General features: G+C 48.3%; 1 protein-coding gene and 1 long non-coding RNA gene across 3 annotated transcripts; both read left to right on the forward strand.

Annotated features, from left to right (window-relative positions):
* The first annotated feature begins 2,107 nt into the window (after nt 1-2,107).
* On the forward strand, nt 2,108-3,946 carry LOC123064538 (uncharacterized). 2 transcript variants are annotated; one of them, XM_044488002.1, is made up of 2 exons: nt 2,108-3,352; nt 3,589-3,946. In XM_044488002.1, exons 1-2 carry the CDS (start codon nt 2,232-2,234, stop codon nt 3,593-3,595), a joined length of 1,128 nt encoding a protein of 375 aa, XP_044343937.1. In that variant the 5' UTR covers nt 2,108-2,231; the 3' UTR covers nt 3,596-3,946. The 2 variants fall into 2 exon arrangements, with proteins under 2 accessions (XP_044343937.1, XP_044343938.1); XM_044488003.1 differs by having other exon boundaries at nt 2,108-3,346.
* An 11,593-nt stretch (nt 3,947-15,539) lies between these two features.
* LOC123064539 (uncharacterized) lies at nt 15,540-17,321 on the forward strand. Its single transcript, XR_006430724.1, has 3 exons — nt 15,540-15,757; nt 15,848-15,994; nt 16,254-17,321. It is a non-coding gene; the product is annotated as an uncharacterized lncRNA (long non-coding RNA).
* Nucleotides 17,322-17,562: the final 241 nt, after the last annotated feature.

A 17,562-nucleotide genomic window follows, 5' to 3' on the forward strand; every position in this document is an offset into this window, starting at 1 on the left:
GACTGATTCTACAACGTGCACATGCGATTCACGCTGAGGGTCTGCTAGACAGGTTGATGCTCCCGGCTAGCCTGTGAGCGGCTTGGTGTGGCCATCGAATTTTTTGGTGTGAGTGGCCGGGGGTCAAGGCACATCATCAATTTTGTAGGGCCTTGTTGAATAATGCAATAAAGATGACTGTGTGCATCGCTCGATGTAGAGGCCGGAGGTAATCATCCTTTATAAAAAAAATAGTGTGTGAGGGGACCAAGACTTGATTGGTTGGTCAAATTTTTTTTGGTTTCTGTCTGAAGTTTCTTTTGATAGGGGAAAACATACGAGTTTTATTTGGATAGGGGCGAAAGGAAAAGGAAGGGGATTAGTGAAGGCATGGAATGTGGCCTGGAGGACTGAAGGCCGGATGGTATCCATGCATACCGGGTAGCTCCCCTCCATTACTCACTGCCCTAGCCCACCACGAGTCCACGACCAATTGGCAGAAATCCGTGGCTTGCTCCATAAACTGCAGTGATTGCAGGTTTACTGTTGGCGCCGCCTCTCCACAGGGCCACTTCTTCTTCTACCTCACATGACTATCTCTTCCTCTTGTTTCTCTCAAGAACACACACGCTGGAAGAAATCGAGAAAGAAACACCCACACAAACACCCACACACACAAGCACCAAGAGAAATACAATGGCTTTGCCAAAGGCGCTCCCTTGATGGCACACCGTGGCTACATCTTTACATCAGCCCTCACGGCCTCCCTTCTCAGCCAGTACAGACGCACTAAAAGGGCAACCTGGTGCATGTAGCTCCCGCTTGCGCAGGGTCCAGGGAAGGGTCCGACCACTTTGGGTCTATAGTACGCAGCCTTTCCCTACATTTCTGTAAGAGGCTGTTTCCAGGACTTGAACCCATGACCTCACTAATGTAAGAGGCTGTTTCTCAGCCAGTACAGACGCACTAACCCACTAAATAATACATGACCTTTTCCTACGCCCACTAGTGCACGGACGCCCCATCCTTCCTAGAATCTCTCCAGGACTTGCACCATCGGCTAGCAACTCATGCATGCATGCAATAGCTAACCTATCTTATCTCTTGGCTACAACTAACTTATCCAGACAATCTGATTCCAGCCGTCACATGCCTTGCCGCTTCTCATGGCCGTGCCGCCTCGCGCAGCACCACAGCATCACGCCTACACACCGCATCGCACAGTCGCCGGGCATCTCGCTTCCTTGCGTGCTTCAGCCGAAACTTCACCAGAGGACAACCCGCTAAGCTAAGCTACATGCAGACTCAAACATAACATGCTGATACATGAATCAAGATTAGTGCTAACATTTACTAGCCCATCTTTTTTTTGAAGGTGGAAAACAATTCCATTAACCACTGGGCTCAGCAACATCGCTGGCTACCAAATCTAAAACAAAACTTGGCATAAGTTCCCCCTAAACTAGTGAGGATTCAGCCTAACCAAAACCATACTTCGCCAAAGCATGAGCTACGGCATTACAACTACGCTTACAATGCATAAAATCATAACTTTCGAAAGCCAAAACACATAAACTCCTAGCTTCTCGGAATAGGACCCCAATATCCGATAAATCTGCATCTCCCCATTTCAGCGCGTAGACAAGCTGCTGGGAATCAGACTCTAGCAGCACCCTATGAATACCAATATCTGAAGGCCCCTCAATGGCTGCAATGCATGCTAAAGCTTCAGCGTGTAGCGCACTTTTCACATGCTTCAGTTTACCCGCACCGGCCGCAATTGTATCCCCTGTATTAGTTCGAACAACGTAGCCAAACGCCCCATCATTCTGCTGCTCATGGAATACCGCATCAAAATTTATCTTCACAAAATTATCAGGAGGACACTTCCAATACAGAGATGGCTCTCGATTTATAATGTTAGTTTCAGCTGCACTAGTAAATTCCCCGATGTGCTTACGAATAAAGTAACATAACTCCTCCGTAGTTTTTGTTAGCGTACGTGTGTGTTCACGTCGTGCGTCTGTGCACGTACGTGGGTTAGTCATGGGTTAAGTCCAAGTGGCCCGAGTCTTAAGGCTGGCTTTGTGTGTATGGTTAGGCATGTACAGCTAGATATGGTGTAATCTCCGAATCAATCAATACAGAGAGAGAATTGCACGAGTTTCCTTTCCCTGCTGTCTTTCCAACTCTAGCATGGTATCATCCTGTTAGATCCTCAACTTCCGCTGCCTCCACTCCTTCCTCGCAACATGAGCTCCTCGTCTGATCTCTCCTCCGGCGGCTCTGATTCCGACGAGGAGTTCGGCCCTCCCGTCGCCACCCAGAGCCTCCCCACTCTCCAAATCCAGAGCCTTCGCATCCGCGATCATGTCATGGTCACCCTCGACTTCGAGAAGGAGAACTATGGCCTGTGGCGTCGTCAGTTCCTCGACGCCCTCGCCAAGTTCGGGCTCACTCATCATGTCGATGGCTCGCCGGCGCAGGCCACCTCCGACTGGGTGCTCGCCGACTTCGCGATCCTATCGTGGTACAACGCCACGGTGACTCCCTCGACCCTGGAGATCGTCGCGGACCGCAAGGACAAGGCGTACACGCTCTGGAGGTCCCTCCGCTCCCTCTTCCGCAGCAACCGGGATGCTCGCATCACCTACCTCCTCGACGAGTTCCATGGCTTCATCCAGGGTGAGCTCTCCGTCGTTGACTACACCTCCAAACTCAAGCAGATGGCAGACACTCTGCGGGACCTTGGGCATCGCGTCAAGGATCGGGATCTCGTCCACAACGTCCTGCGCGGCCTCGACGACCGCTTCCAGCACGTCGTGCCGCACATGACCAGCGGGCGCCTTCCCACCTTCATCAAGCTCCGCGCCTTTCTTCAGCTCGAGGAGCAACGGCTCGCCCGTCAGGCACGCGTCGCCGCCCGCTCCGCCCTTCTGGCACAGGCGCACGCGTTCTACGCCGCTCGCCCTCCAGCACCGGCCCCCTCCTTCCACATGGCGGCGCCCGGTGTTCAACCGGCAGGTGCGGGCCCCTCCGCTGGTTCTCCAGGGTCGCGCGGCCGCAAGAAGCGCAAGCACAACTCGTCTTCGGGCGCCGGCTCCTCCTCCGGCGGGGGCGTGCCCGCTCTCGGTCACCATGGCGCTGGCTCACGCCCTCCTGCTCCCACTACTGTTGCTGGGACGTTCCAGGGCATCCTCGGGGCGCGACCTCCTGCTCCCGCGACCCACCACGCGCTCCAGGCCACGTCCAGCCCGGGACCAAGCCGCTCTCATCGCGGCGCTCCACCAGATGTCCGTACAGCCGCCCTCGACTCTTGGAGGCGACTGGGTGTTCGACAGCGGCGCGTCGTCCCACATGAGTTCTGGTGCTGGTATACCCTTCTCCTCTCCCACCCCATCTTCTCCTTCCTCCATCGTTGTAGGCGATGGTTCCACTCTTCCCATTGTAGGACTAGGTTCTGCTTCTCTTAACACTCCCTCCCGTTCCCTCTCTCTTCTCGAAATTCTCATCTCTCCCTCCCTTATCAAAAACTTAGTTTCTGTTCGAGCTTTTACTCGCGATAATTCTGTTTCGGTTGAATTTGACCCCCTTGGCTTCTCTATTAAGGATCTAGCCACCAAGACGGTGCTTCTCCGATGTGACTCCACCGGCGACCTCTATACGTTGACGCCTCCACGCCACTGCCTCGCCGCCACCGTCACTGCCACCATCTGGCACCAGCGCCTCGGACATCCCGGTGCCGCCGTCCTCGCCAAGGCTTCTACCTACTTCAAGTTCACCAACAATAAAAGCTCCACGCCGTACTGCGATGCTTGTCGTCTAGGCAAACACACTAGGCTCCCATTTGTTTCTTCCCATTCGCAAACTACTTTTCCCTTTGAACTTTGTCACTGTGATGTATGGACGAGTCCCGTCTTGAGTGTATCCGGTTATCAATACTATTTAGTTATTCTCGATGATTTCACTCATTATGTGTGGACCTTTCCGGTTCGTCGCAAGTCCGACGTTCATCGCCTACTCGTTCTCTTCTACGCCTATGTCCAAACACAATTTTCTCGCCCCATTCTTGCCTTTCAGACCGATAATGGTCGCGAATTCGATAATCACGCCAACCGCACCCTTTTCGCGTCCCACGGCACACTTCTACGCCTCACATGCCCATACACTTCTCAACAAAACGGCAAGGCCGAGCGTATTCTCCGCACCCTTAACGACGGCGTTCGCACCCTTCTTCTCCATGCCTCCATGCCGCCACGTTGGTGGGCTGAAGCCCTAGCTACTTCTTCCTACCTCCTAAACCGGCGTCCATGCAAACCTCGCCTCATCACCACACCGTTCGAGTTGCTTTTTGGCCGCCCACCTGAGTTCCGTCACTTGCGCGTGTTCGGATGCCTATGCTATCCCAATCTCATCGCTACGACACCTCACAAACTCTCCCCACGTTCGGTCGCATGTGTATTCCTTGGCTACCCAGACGATCGAAAAGGATATCGCTGCTACGATCCAATCTCGCGGCGTATCATTTTTTCTCGGCACGTTACGTTTGTGGAGTCTGTTTTTTCCATTCAAAACGCTGCCTGATTCATCCTCTATCTCCTCGGATCTGCCAGATAATCCCGCATCGCTTGATTACGTAGATCCCGCCGCCCCTGCATGGGCGCCGCCCGAGCCGGCCGCTTCATGCGCGCCACTTGGCTCGGTACCTACCTCCTCGATTCCAACTAACCCCGCCTCCCCGCCCATGCCATCCGGCCCCACGTGCATGCAAAACTGCCCCGCCTCCCCGCCCATGCAGCAGCGCCCTTCTCGGTCAACTGCACGTGAGTCTCCTCCCACTCCACCAGCCTCACCACATGCCTCCTCACGCATGCAGCCATGCAGTTCACAATCCCATGAGCCACCGGACCCATCCTGCCCGCGCATGCAGCAGCACAGTTCACAGCGCACTCCGTCCTCCAGCTCTCCAACTCCCCCCGCTGCGCCCGCATCACACGTCCATCCGATGCTTACGCGCGCCCGTCACGGCATTTTTCAGCCAAACCCACGTTACGCCAACCTGCAGGCGACGACCATCTCTCCGCTTCCATCCTCTGTCCGTGCTGCTCTGAAAGATCCAAATTGGCGCGCGGCTATGCAGGTGGAATACGATGCTCTCATGGCTAACTCTACCTGGACACTTGTACCACGGCCGCCTCGCACTCATATCGTCTCCGGCAAGTGGGTTTTCCGGATCAAAACCAACGCCGACGGCTCGCTGGATCGCTATAAAGCCCGTTGGGTTGTCCGTGGTTTCGCTCAACGTCCGGGCATCGATTTTGGGGAGACTTTTTCTCCGGTGGTCAAACCGGCAACGATTCGCACCGTTCTCACCTTAGCATGCTCACGCGGCTGGCCTGTTCACCAGCTTGACGTGAAAAATGCTTTCCTCCACGGCGTTCTTGATGAGCAGGTCTACTGCTATCAGCCAGCTGGGTTCGTCGACGACACTCGTCGTGATCATGTATGTCGACTCTCTAAGTCGTTGTACGGCCTCAAGCAGGCGCCACGAGCCTGGTTTCACCGCTTCGCCACCTTCGCCGCCACCATCGGGTTCACCGCGTCCCGCTCGGACGCCTCACTCTTCCTACTACGGCGGGGCGGCGATACTGCTTACCTACTGTTGTACGTCGACGACATCGTCCTTGCTGCTTCATCGACGACCCTTCTTCGACACATCGTCGATCAGCTTCAGCGCGAGTTCGCCATGACGGACATGGGCGATCTTCACTACTTTCTCGGCATCCGGGTTCATCGCACGGCGCGTGGGTTCTTCCTCAACCAATCCCAGTACGCCGACGAGCTTCTTCAACGAGCCGGCATGTCTCAGTGTCATCCTGCATCTACCCCTGTTGATACGTCACCCAAGGTTCCTGCTGATGCTGGCTCCCCGGTGGATGATCCGTCTGAGTACCGTAGTCTTGCTGGCGGGCTTCAGTACCTTACCATGACGCGCCCTGACTTGGCCTACGCAGTTCAGCAGGCATGCCTACACATGCATGATCCTCGTGACTGCCATCTCGCCATCATCAAGCGCATCTTGCGGTATGTTCGTGGCACCTCCACCTATGGCCTCCTTCTGTCATCTTCCGCCTCTACGGAGATCGTGGCTTACTCCGATGCGGATTGGGCCGGCTGCCCGGACACTCGACGATCTACCTCGGGCTATTGCGTCTACCTCGGCGGCACACTCGTGAGTTGGTCCTCCAAGAGGCAAACCACTGTCTCTCGCTCCAGCGCGGAAGCAGAGTATCGCGCCGTCGCCAACGCCGTTGCTGACTGCGTGTGGCTACGGCAACTCCTTGATGAGCTTGGTTGTTCTCTCCCGAAGGCCACGATTGTGTTTTGTGATAACATCTCGGCGGTGTACATGTCCACCAATCCAGTGCATCACAGGCGGACGAAACACATCGAGCTGGACATTCATTTTGTCCGGGAGAAGGTGGCTCTCGGCGACTTCCGGATTGTACATGTTCCCACCACTCAACAACTTGCAGATATTATGACCAAGGGCCTCCCGGCAGCAGCTTTTCAAGCCTTCCGTTCCAGTCTATGTGTCTTGCCAAGCGACGACAGCTCGACTGCGGCGGGGTGTTAGCGTACGTGTGTGTTCACGTCGTGCGTCTGTGCACGTACGTGGGTTAGTCATGGGTTAAGTCCAAGTGGCCCGAGTCTTAAGGCTGGCTTTGTGTGTATGGTTAGGCATGTACAGCTAGATATGGTGTAATCTCCGAATCAATCAATACAGAGAGAGAATTGCACGAGTTTCCTTTCCCTGCTGTCTTTCCAACTCTAGCAGTTTTGGCCAGTTCCCCTGCGTTTATCTTGTTGCGGGCTGTCCACCAGTCCCATAATAATACGCAAACCATATTTTTCTCCTCAGTTTTAAGCGAACAAATCGCCTGCACAGCAGCCCGAGCAGACCCATAATTTAGCAGTTGTAACATCACAGCTTCAAGATTCATAGCTCCCATGGCCTCTTCACAAACTTACACTTGAGAAAGATGTGACCCCCATCTTCAGAGCAAACTGGACATCGAGTATCAAGGTCTACATGCTTCCTTTTAATATTCATACGCGTCGGCAAGCTATCATAAGCCAGTCTCCAAAGAAAAATACGTACTTTTGCTGGCAATTGGATGGACCAAAGTTTCGTCCATTGTGATCTCCCCGCACTCGTTCCTACTGATGAACTCACATCTGCCTGGCTCCTTGCATCTCTTAGAGTAACTCCTAGTGTGTATGCAGATTTTACTGAAAAAATACCCTTGCTATTAAGTTTACTACCCCTTCTGTTTATTGACGTGATGTGTCGAGGCACAGCTGAGGAGGCTAGTGCTAGGCTACTAGATTTTTTTTTCGTTGCCGGCCTTTTGGGGGTTTTGACATCTGCGGTGACGCTCACAATTTTTTCTCATTTCGGTTGTGAGTTCCCGAAAACTTTTTGGGTTACTTTTTTTTAAATGACATCTTTTATGCAGGTCTCAGAAAAAAAGAGCTATCTTCTGGAATGCACTATACCATCTCCAATCATTTTGTCAACATTTATTTTTTGCGGTAAGTTCAAAACATTCAGAAAATAATGTCGTAAGATATTTTTAAGGAACTTGCATTGGTTGCAGGCAACCAATCCCAAGCCAGACCAAAACACACACCAACACCCTTGACATGAAGCTAACTTGTCACAAATCTATCAGAACCTCCTTTTCGGGCTTTCTTCCAATTCTTCAAATCTTGTAAGACGAGGTTCATCAGTTCCAACACCGACATCTGGCGAACATTGACAAATACTCGAGCATTACTTTGTTTCCAAATATGCCAAGAGATCAAGGTAAGCAGCAGCTCAAATCCACTCCTGTCCTGCATCGGAAACAGCATTCCGACCATAGTCCATCAGTCCTCCAAGGTGTACAGGCAGGATGGCCTTGTGAAATTAATCTGCGTCGCAGAGAAGAACCGGTGCCAAGTTTCTCTAGGCACCACGCATTGCGTCAGTATGTGCTCACTAGTGTCTTCCTCCTGGAGCTTGCCTAATGACATTAATATTTTAACACACGCATGAAGAAATATTGCGATATATACAACACGGAAGCCAAACGTTGAAAGATGGAAGCCAAACGTTGTTTGGAACAACACGAATACAGCTTGCAGCATGGGCACATCATTTGTAAAAGATCCCAGAATCCTTGCATCATGTTACCGATGTGTATGCCGTAAACAACAAGCGAGTTTGTTAACATGTTGAGTGAACATATATAGCATAAAAAACCAAATCGGACAAGAACATGGGCCGCACCGAAGTCAACGTCATCCCTAGCCTCAGGGGCGTGTACCACGTCACCGTCCCGATATGAACATCAGTGATGAAGTTGATGGTCGCCAAGGAACGTCGGGATGATCTTTCCACCATGCCAGTGACTCTTATGCCCAGGTAGCCGAAGCTGGAGCACATCATGATGTACGAGTTCACCCAGAACATCACGATGAGCCGATGAACCTGCGCCTGAATTGGGTGGCAGACACGGACCGGCGATGATGGCGCTGTGGAGGGCTAGCTAGTCGGATCTGTGGGAGGTAATCAACCTCACCCACGGGCAAGCACGCTTTCGACTTGCATCCGGCAGTCTTCATGGCGGTGGAGCAAAGACCACTCTGGTGTGTCGACGAGTTCACATGGTGCATCAATGTGAGCGCGAGTGGTGTCGCTGAGCGCTGGAACGATGCCCACATATGCATGATGTAGCGACACCTCGTCGGGGGGCGGAGTGATTTCGTACCATGGCACGAGCGCGGGTGGAAGAACGTGTTCAAGGTGTGGCCCAAAACGGTTGCCACGCTGCTCGTGCGGTGGTGTTCATGCATTTGTCTTCCTCCAATATTTCACATATCACATCACACAGCCCTGGGAGATTGACACAAACCACTGTAACCTCGGCAGTCTTGCACAATTCATGCTATCTGACAATAAACTCTGGAGGCTTTGTATGTTATATAGTAACAAGTGGTACTACTGATTTTTTAATCATATGAGAACTATTCTCAGTCATTCATCTCATGTCTATGTTCATGCTTAACTATTTGTTCACTCACAGGAAACACATGACAAGGACTGACAATCGTGTAGTTAGAGTGACCATGTACATTTCTTTAATCTACTCTTCCACATGTTAGATAGATGATTAGCTAGAGTCTTCTAGATACATCGGATGGTACATATACGGTTGGTTGAAGATAATATGTACGAAATGCTTCCACACAAAAAGAACAGGAAATTAACCCAACTCATATGCTGGGGGGATATTGCAGGGTCATATTCTAACGTCTAATAATATGTTCCAAAAGTTAACCAGTTGGATAACACGTTGTTATCGTCATGAAGATCCTCAGATTGCAGGGTCCACCAGATAAATGGAGGGACTGTTTTCGTTTTGATTCTCTATATCAGTTGTATATTCTTGGTTGGTCATATGAGTTTTAAATACATAATAGATATGGTGCTTACTTGTATACATGGAGATGCAAATTCAGATGATGTGCATGGGCAACATCTTAGTCTTTTTTTTCTTCTGATGATTACATTTCTATTAGTTGATTTGGTGCTCACATCTATATTTAGGTAGTAACAATCATTCGTATGAGGTTCGCTGAAAAGGCTACAAGACATAAAATAATAATATAAAAACCAACTTTGTAAATTCAATAAAAATCCAGGGATTATAAACAAATAGAATAAAATGAAATTAGATTAATATCCGGACATACACCCTAACTTCGCCAAATCTAGGACTATAAAAATGAGAGTGAAGTATTTTGCTCTTGGGCTCCATGGAGCCTTTACTTTCAAGATTCAAAAATCAAATTTTTAAGTTTCAAAAAAATCAGAAAAAACAGACAAGTATTTACAGATGTATACTAAATATTTGTAAAATTTCATCATGAAATACACTTTTTATGTGTCTGTATAAAAAATCAAGATCATGTACTTTTATAGTGATTTTGTCATTTTTGTCTAGGTTGCATAAAAAAGTATTTTGTCATGAAACTTTGCACACAAGTAGTATATATCCATATGTATATGTTTGGGACACTTAGGTGCTCGGCCCCCTCGCCTAGATGTCGTTGGATCATATTAGTTTTCGTCGATAAGATGTGTTTAAATTTTGCATGCATATCTGCATTACTACTTTTCTATTTGTTTGCATGGCGTTACTGTTATGGAAAGTAATAATGGTTGTTTAATTAATACATGTCATTATTTGTTCCTTTTTGATAGGAAATTGTAATTAATTATTTATCGTACTTTTTAGTATTTATGATAGATGCTAGATAATTAATTAGAAAAATACTACGAAACATTTTTAGCATGTACAGCAACATGTACACATTTTCATCGGGTATAACACCAACACGTACATATTTTCATTGGGTATAACACTAACACGTGGATATTTTTATTAGGTATAATACTCACAAACTATTTTGTTTGCATGCACTAGTATCCTAAATGGTTAATGATTTATTTCCAAAACAAGAATAATCTGAACACTCGTACTTGGGTGCATATATACGTACAAGTACCCAAGATAGAACCACGTGTACCTGTTATTTGACCATGATACTAGTTAGTGGGTATTACACCAACACGTGCATAATTTTGTTAGGTATAATACTCACTAACTAGTATTACGGTCTCATAAACTGTACATGTGGGTATCTCGGATACATGTACCATTTATTATAAGGTGTGAAATTTATGGGTATATACAAATAAAATTCGCATTGAGTTATATATATTTATGTGAATATTTTCATTGAGTCTAACACCAATGCGTACATATTCATGTGTATATTAACATCGAGGTATGTATATTCACATTGAGGTATGTATATGTATGTGTATATTTTTATTGAATATAACACCAACACGTACTTATTAAAAGCTATGACATTTATGTGTATATTTTCATTGAGTATAAAACAACATGTACATATTTTCGTTATGTATAATACCCACTAACTGGTATCATGGTCAAATAACATGTACACGTGATTATATCTTGGGTACATGTACTTATATATACGCACCCAAGTATGAGTGTTCAAATTATTCTTGTTTTGGAAAAAAATCATTAACCATTTAGGATACTAGTGCATGCAAACAAAATATGAAAAGCCATTATTTTGTCAATTGTATGCCATGCACTAATGAATATATATGTTCCCATATATATTTGAATTTTAAAGTTTACGAATAAAGTGCTCCATGGAGCTTGAGCTCCATTAGGCATTTCCATATAAAAATAACTTAGATTATGGATATCCTTTGGTTTAGGATAGTTATCTTTAAGGTTTATTTCATTTAGATGGTCTGAACCTTTCTAAAGCAATGTCCGAATGTTGGATTTGCTACCTCAGCACTAATATATGTACATTAGACATTACTCAACTTAATATACTTGGGTCTAAAGAAGAGAGTAATGTTCTCGCTATTCAATCTTTTGACCAGATTTGAAGTGGCAATCACTCTTGTTCGGTTGTCCAAAATATCTCCTTCTAACAATTTGCTAAGATATGTCCCTATAGAAGAATCTTAATTTTGTCGCCCCTAATGGAATTTAAACATGTAAACATAACACTAAATATGTTCCCATAGAGCCCTCCTCTTGTTTTCTTATTTTGTGTTTCATTTTCCTTTTCTCCTCCGGTGTACTTTGTATATGACCTCTTTTTGGCAATAGATGATAGCTCTCATGTCAATTTATCCTAAAAGATATTGGCACTACTCATTGTAGAAAAGGACTACAATCTCATGCACATTTGAAGGCTAATGACATGTGCACAAAAGAATATTTAGAAATATCATCCAATGGCAAGTGCTTTTACATATGGATGGTCAATCCACGTGAGAAATATATTACTATTTTTCCTTAGACTCTATGGTATCACAATCAGCAAATTCCAAGAGGTATTCTAATGAGTTTGTGACTTCTTCATATAACTTTGTTTCTCTTTTTGGTCGAGCCTTCTTCATCTTCCTTCACTGTCTATAAAAAAGGAAACAACTTTTAATATTGCTCTTTGAAAGATACCATTATCATACATTTTCAAGGTTTTTTTGGAAAACTTCAAATGCGGAAATAAATATTGTGCTAACAAATTTATTAAAAATATTAACTATATCATCAATGAGAACCCCCGAGAGAACGAGCCGACTGTTTGAGATTGACAAAGTCACCACATGCTCCTCGCTATCGACAGGAACATCACCTCCTACTGACAGAATATTTCACCTTAATGAGACACCAATGCGTCAGACTTGGGGTTTGATCTCTGGTTGGCTATGGGTACCACTACCCTCCTAACCATCCAACCACATGTTCGTTCTCCTAAATTCTTTGACTTCGTTATATGGATTTCATGAAGGGGGTAGGAGGTGCCCTTTCATTGTGAAAGGCACAACATATTTGGATGGTATCTAATTGCAAGCTATCAAGTCATTCACATGAAACACAGAAAAGCAAGACACCAAATAATTCAAAATAATTGTATAATCAATTCTACTAAGTTTTATAAAGAAATCAACCCTACTAAGTATGCAGACTGGATATGTACCAAGTAGTAGTTGCTCAGGTGGCACTTGGCAGCACATTCAGTAATGTAGCTTTAGAGCAACTTCAACCGCGCCCCCAACAGCCCCCCCCCCCCCCCAAGGCCAAATTTTAGCGCCGACGCCCAAAAACCGGCCCAGCCGCGCCCTCAGGGTCTCATTCTTGCCGGTTTGGGCTGAAATAGCAGCCGGCGAACCCGAGCCCCCGGGGGGCGCCGATCGAAGCAAAAAGGCGTGTGGGTCCGCTCTGTCGGCGAGAGAAGGCCCTTTTCCCGTCGATTCTACTGCCTTTCCCCCATCATTTCCCTCCATTCCGCCCTTCTCTGTTCCCGGCGGCCACGACCCGCACGTTCCCTAGAGCCAGTAGAGCGTCGGGTCATCGGCCGACTTCTCGTCGGCGACGCACCCCTAGGGTTGCGTGCCATCGCCTGGCTACGTCGACGGCAACACGCATGGCGGGTTCAACCCCAACATCACGTTTCCACATGGCCACCCCACCTAGCTCACGCCCTTACCCGTGTTCGCCGGTGTCCAGTACCCCCATACACCTACTCGCCGCCGGCCTACGCATCTTCCCAGACGCCACCTCTGGGCCGTGGTGCGCTGCTCTTCTTAGAGGCCACGTCATTGCATCTCGGCAACCCCGACGGGACAGAGGCCGACATGGACGACATCATCACGACCGTCTCGTCCGCCGACGCGGCCTCCCTCGTGTTCAACACCCAAGAAGATGAAGTCGACCTCTACGGCGACATGGACGACGGGCTCGACTACGGCGAGGAGGAGGACGACGGGCCGGCGCCTGCTCCGGCGAAGAAAGGCAAATAGAAGAGGAGGGGCGGCTAGGACCGGCGAGCCGCGCGTCATGGGGGTGTCCAAAGAAGACGAGTGCCTCGCCGAAGCGTGGAAGGTCGTCTGCCTCGACCCGACCGCCGACACGAACCAGAACGTCAAGACGTACTAGGACCGCATCAAGGCGGATTTCGACGAGCGCAAGCTGGTCGACTCCTACTTTGCCGGCGTCCACAAGCAGCGCGGCGCGAAGGCCATGGCCAACCATTGTACGCTCATCCAAACGGTGTGCAAAAAATCGCATGGGATTGTCGAGAAGATCGCGGCTCGCCCGAAAAGCGGTACCAACTACGAGAGTCAGGTATGATGTCGCTCCCTCGTTCTTTTTCCGCCGTGTGTGTCACCGACATTTGTTCCTCCTCGGTGCAGATGGTCCGGATGTTCGCCATGTTTTGCTAGGACAGCAGCTCCGACCAAGATTTCAAGTACATCCACGTATTATCCCGGATCGAGAAGTGCAAGAAGTGGGCGGAAGTCGGCGCACCCTCGACAAGGCCAAGGAGACGTACAAGCCGGACGAGCCAACGCCGGGCGCGGCCCATGGGAGCCCTGAAGGCAACAAAAGCGCCAAGTCAGCGAAGGACGCCGCTCCGACCACTGTGCATCTACAAGTGTCCATCGAACACTGCACCGCCGACACCAAGAACCGAGCCACCCAGAGGGAAGAGAAAACCGAGGCGCGATGGTCGACGTTGATGACGACCAGCGCCGCCAAGCTCGACCTACTCCAGACCAATGTCGCCCTGCTCCAGACCAACGTTGCCGTGAAGAAGAGGAACACCGACCTGGCTTTCCTGATGGGGGGGGGGGGGACATGTCGACCATGGATGATCATGTCAAGGCATGGTTCCTGGCAGAGCGTAGCTTCATCCTGAACCAGATGCCGTCGACGGCGGCGCCCACGCCGACCCCAGCGCCGCCGCCAAGCCCCAACAACGCCTCCACGACGCCCAGCACAGAAGCCGCGCCGACTCCGACTAGCCCGCGCACACCGACTCCCGCCGGTCCGACGCCGGAGGACGTCACCGCCGTTTGATGCAGTACGCCGACTAGCCCGCGCTCGCGGTCCTTTCTTTTGAATGCTGAACTTTCACGTTTATTGATCGCCGAACTGTGGCATGGTGATCGCCGGACTTGCGGCATTGATTGCCTTTTTTGGTAGGCGGGAAATGTACGTTTGAATTTAGGCGTCTTGGGGCCGCCCCTGGGGGTGTGGCTGGGACCTAGATCGCCCCCAAGGCCTAAAAAGCGTCGGGCGATGGGGCGAAATAGCGTCGGTCGCTGCGCTGGGGGGCGAACAAGTGGAGCCTGTTGGAATTCTTTCCACAGGATCAATCACATCAAATCACAACGAACAAACGCACACGAAAATTTTGGCCAAGGACACGTGTCATGCCCCTTCTTTTTATTCCTTTTTCAGTTTAAACAAAAACTTGTAATCCTGCACGAACACGTGCAGCTACTAACGCACGTACAATACCAAGTCTACTACAAACCGGACTCAAATCCTGACAGCATAAACAACCTAGTACTCTCCTATGTATACAAGACCAAGTAGTAATCTTAGCAGGACTACTACTGACACGTACTAAGAATACTAGGCCCGTAAGGGATTCATTTACCTGGTTTTTCTAGAATCTTTTTTACCGTATTTCTTTGATTGACACGTGTGTGTGATGGTCTCCTAGGGTGTCATCGAGTTTATTTTTCCTGTGGTCATGTTTTGTTTATTGTTGATATGACGCGTGTGTTGTGTGGTCTCCTGGAAGATTCCCCTTGTCCTTTAAAAAAGTTTGGTTCATTGTGTGCTGGGATGGATGAATTCACGTGGACGTTCTAGAGGTATGTGGCCTGGTGCTGTTCCACGTGCCTTTGCATGGCTCATGCATGTGACCACGTTGGCTTCATGTATCGTTGACTGCCTATGCCATCAATTGACACGTTGCTTTCTGGTCTTTTCTCGCGGGTTTCATTTTATTTTCTTCTCTTCTTCTGGCCGCCTATAAGTACTTCCTTGTCTGGTGTTCGTTCATGTCCCTCTTGTTGTGTCCTTCCTGTTCGTTTGGTCTCTGTTACGGTGCGGGAGGGCGCCGGCGAGGTGGTACAGGTCGCCGATGGACGGCAACGCCCACGGCCCCGGCGGGAGTCTGCTGGTACGGTGCACGGCCGTCCGCCGTCGTTCGGGTCGCCAGCCTACAGCCCGACTCTCTCTCTACGTGTGGCTGGTCTTGGCTGTTCGGCTGGCCGTGATTTCGTTCGTTCTTCATCTGTTGTTTCATGGTGCCGCTCCGCACGCGTGTTGTGGTTCTTTTTTGGCTGCTCGGCGATTTGGTCAGCCATTACTCTCTCACACAATTTGTTATGCAACAGATTTGATGTAGGATTCGCTGGTGACCGTACGAGTACGCTGCGGAGTTGCTGCCACTGCCGCCACTACCTGGATTCGCTCGCCGGTGTCTGGAACCACCCCATAGATTTGTCTCGCTGGTGCTTGGAGTCTCCGACGCCGCCATCAAGGTATCCCGTCCACCTTCTCCATTCCCTGATATCCTCCCGTCCGGTCCTCCCGCGCTTGCTTGTGTGTTGGTTGTGTGTGCTCTTGCTTCCGCGTGCGGCGTGCGTGCCTGTTGCTGTGTGTGTGTACGTACTTGTTGTGTGCTCGTGTGCGTGCTTGCTAGCTGCTGCTGGGCACCGGGTCATGGCCTTTGCTGTATGCAACTATGATTTGATAAAGAATGCAGTTTGCTTGCTGCTGACCTGTTGAAGTTGCTGCCAGGGAGAAATAGACATGGCATCTGCGGGTCAATCTTCAGTTAAGAGGCTGGGAAGCACCAAGCATATATCATTCGGTTAGCAAGGTACAAGCTAACTTATTTAATTTGTCCAACTTTTCATGCTTAATATTCTGTATATTTCAAATTCTAATACTAGCAGATGTGTTTTACAAGTCGTGCGAGGATTGAGTAAATTGATGATCATTGAGTCATCAAGGAGACGAGAACTTGATGAAAAGAACATTGGATGCAGCATATGGGGCAGTATTTTGATCTCATCTGATGCATGTATTTATTCTTTGTCTTTATAACATGGTATTTTATTAATTGTTTATCTATACTTGCCGTATCACCGTATTGCTGAATTGTTGTATCCCATGTCGTCGTACCCATGTCGTCGTACCCCTATCGCCGCATCCATGTTGCCGTATCGCTGCTTCATAGAGGAAAATAAAGATGCTGAACTTCTGAGTGATGTTGGCATGGTGCCCAGAAGATAAATATTGGGTTGTTAAATTATTGTTCGGCTGGGATCTTTAAACGAGGATTCTTACCTTCATACATATCCAACACCTTTTGTTGCTTTGTACGCATTGATAATTTGTATGCTTTGTTCAAGGTGTTGAAATTCAAGCCCTAATTCATAATCATCAATTAAACATAACACATAGATTTATGCATGAATATGAAATTCTGTTATTTTTAAAGACCATACTTAGGAACCAAAGTATGACAGCAACGGCTTCGCGGCAACCGTTTTACTATCGTGGCAAACTGAGATTGAAGAAGTGCAAATATGAATTAATGGATATGTAGATATATCATCCTCTACTTCTGAATGAAATGGAAAACAATAATTTGATATCTGTAACAAGAAGAATCTAATAAGAAAAATAACATTCTACTCAAAAAGAAAATGCCCAAGCTGCCACTATTCAGTCAGCCTAGGAGTAAAGTTATACCAAGCAATGCCGCATCAACATGCTCTTTCCCTGCAGAAAGAGTTTACAAGACGGACAAGAATTTTAACCAAGATTTGTGACAACTTCTCATAAATTCTGCCGCTTCGCATGTTCCGCAATTGTGCAGGAATGAACAACTCAATAACACCAGAGAAGTGTAGAATCGTCAAGTCTAAGCCACACTAACTTTGTATATGTATGTAATATGTTTAGCTTAGTTTATTAGTAGTGTCTCTTTTTTCTCATGTAATTTTCTGTTCGCATGATACACCATTGTCTATATCAAATGGGCATGCTCTTTATTACCCCAAAAATGTTTTATCTATCAAATTTCTTCAACCCTACCACT

This window comes from Triticum aestivum, chromosome 3B, assembly GCF_018294505.1.
Source record: "Triticum aestivum cultivar Chinese Spring chromosome 3B, IWGSC CS RefSeq v2.1, whole genome shotgun sequence".
Lineage (NCBI taxonomy): Eukaryota > Viridiplantae > Streptophyta > Magnoliopsida > Poales > Poaceae > Triticum > Triticum aestivum.

Coding starts and splice junctions, on each gene's coding strand:
- LOC123064538 (XM_044488002.1), top strand. CDS start 2,232: ATGAGCTCCTCGTCTGATCTCTCCTCCGGCGGCTCTGATTCCGACGAG.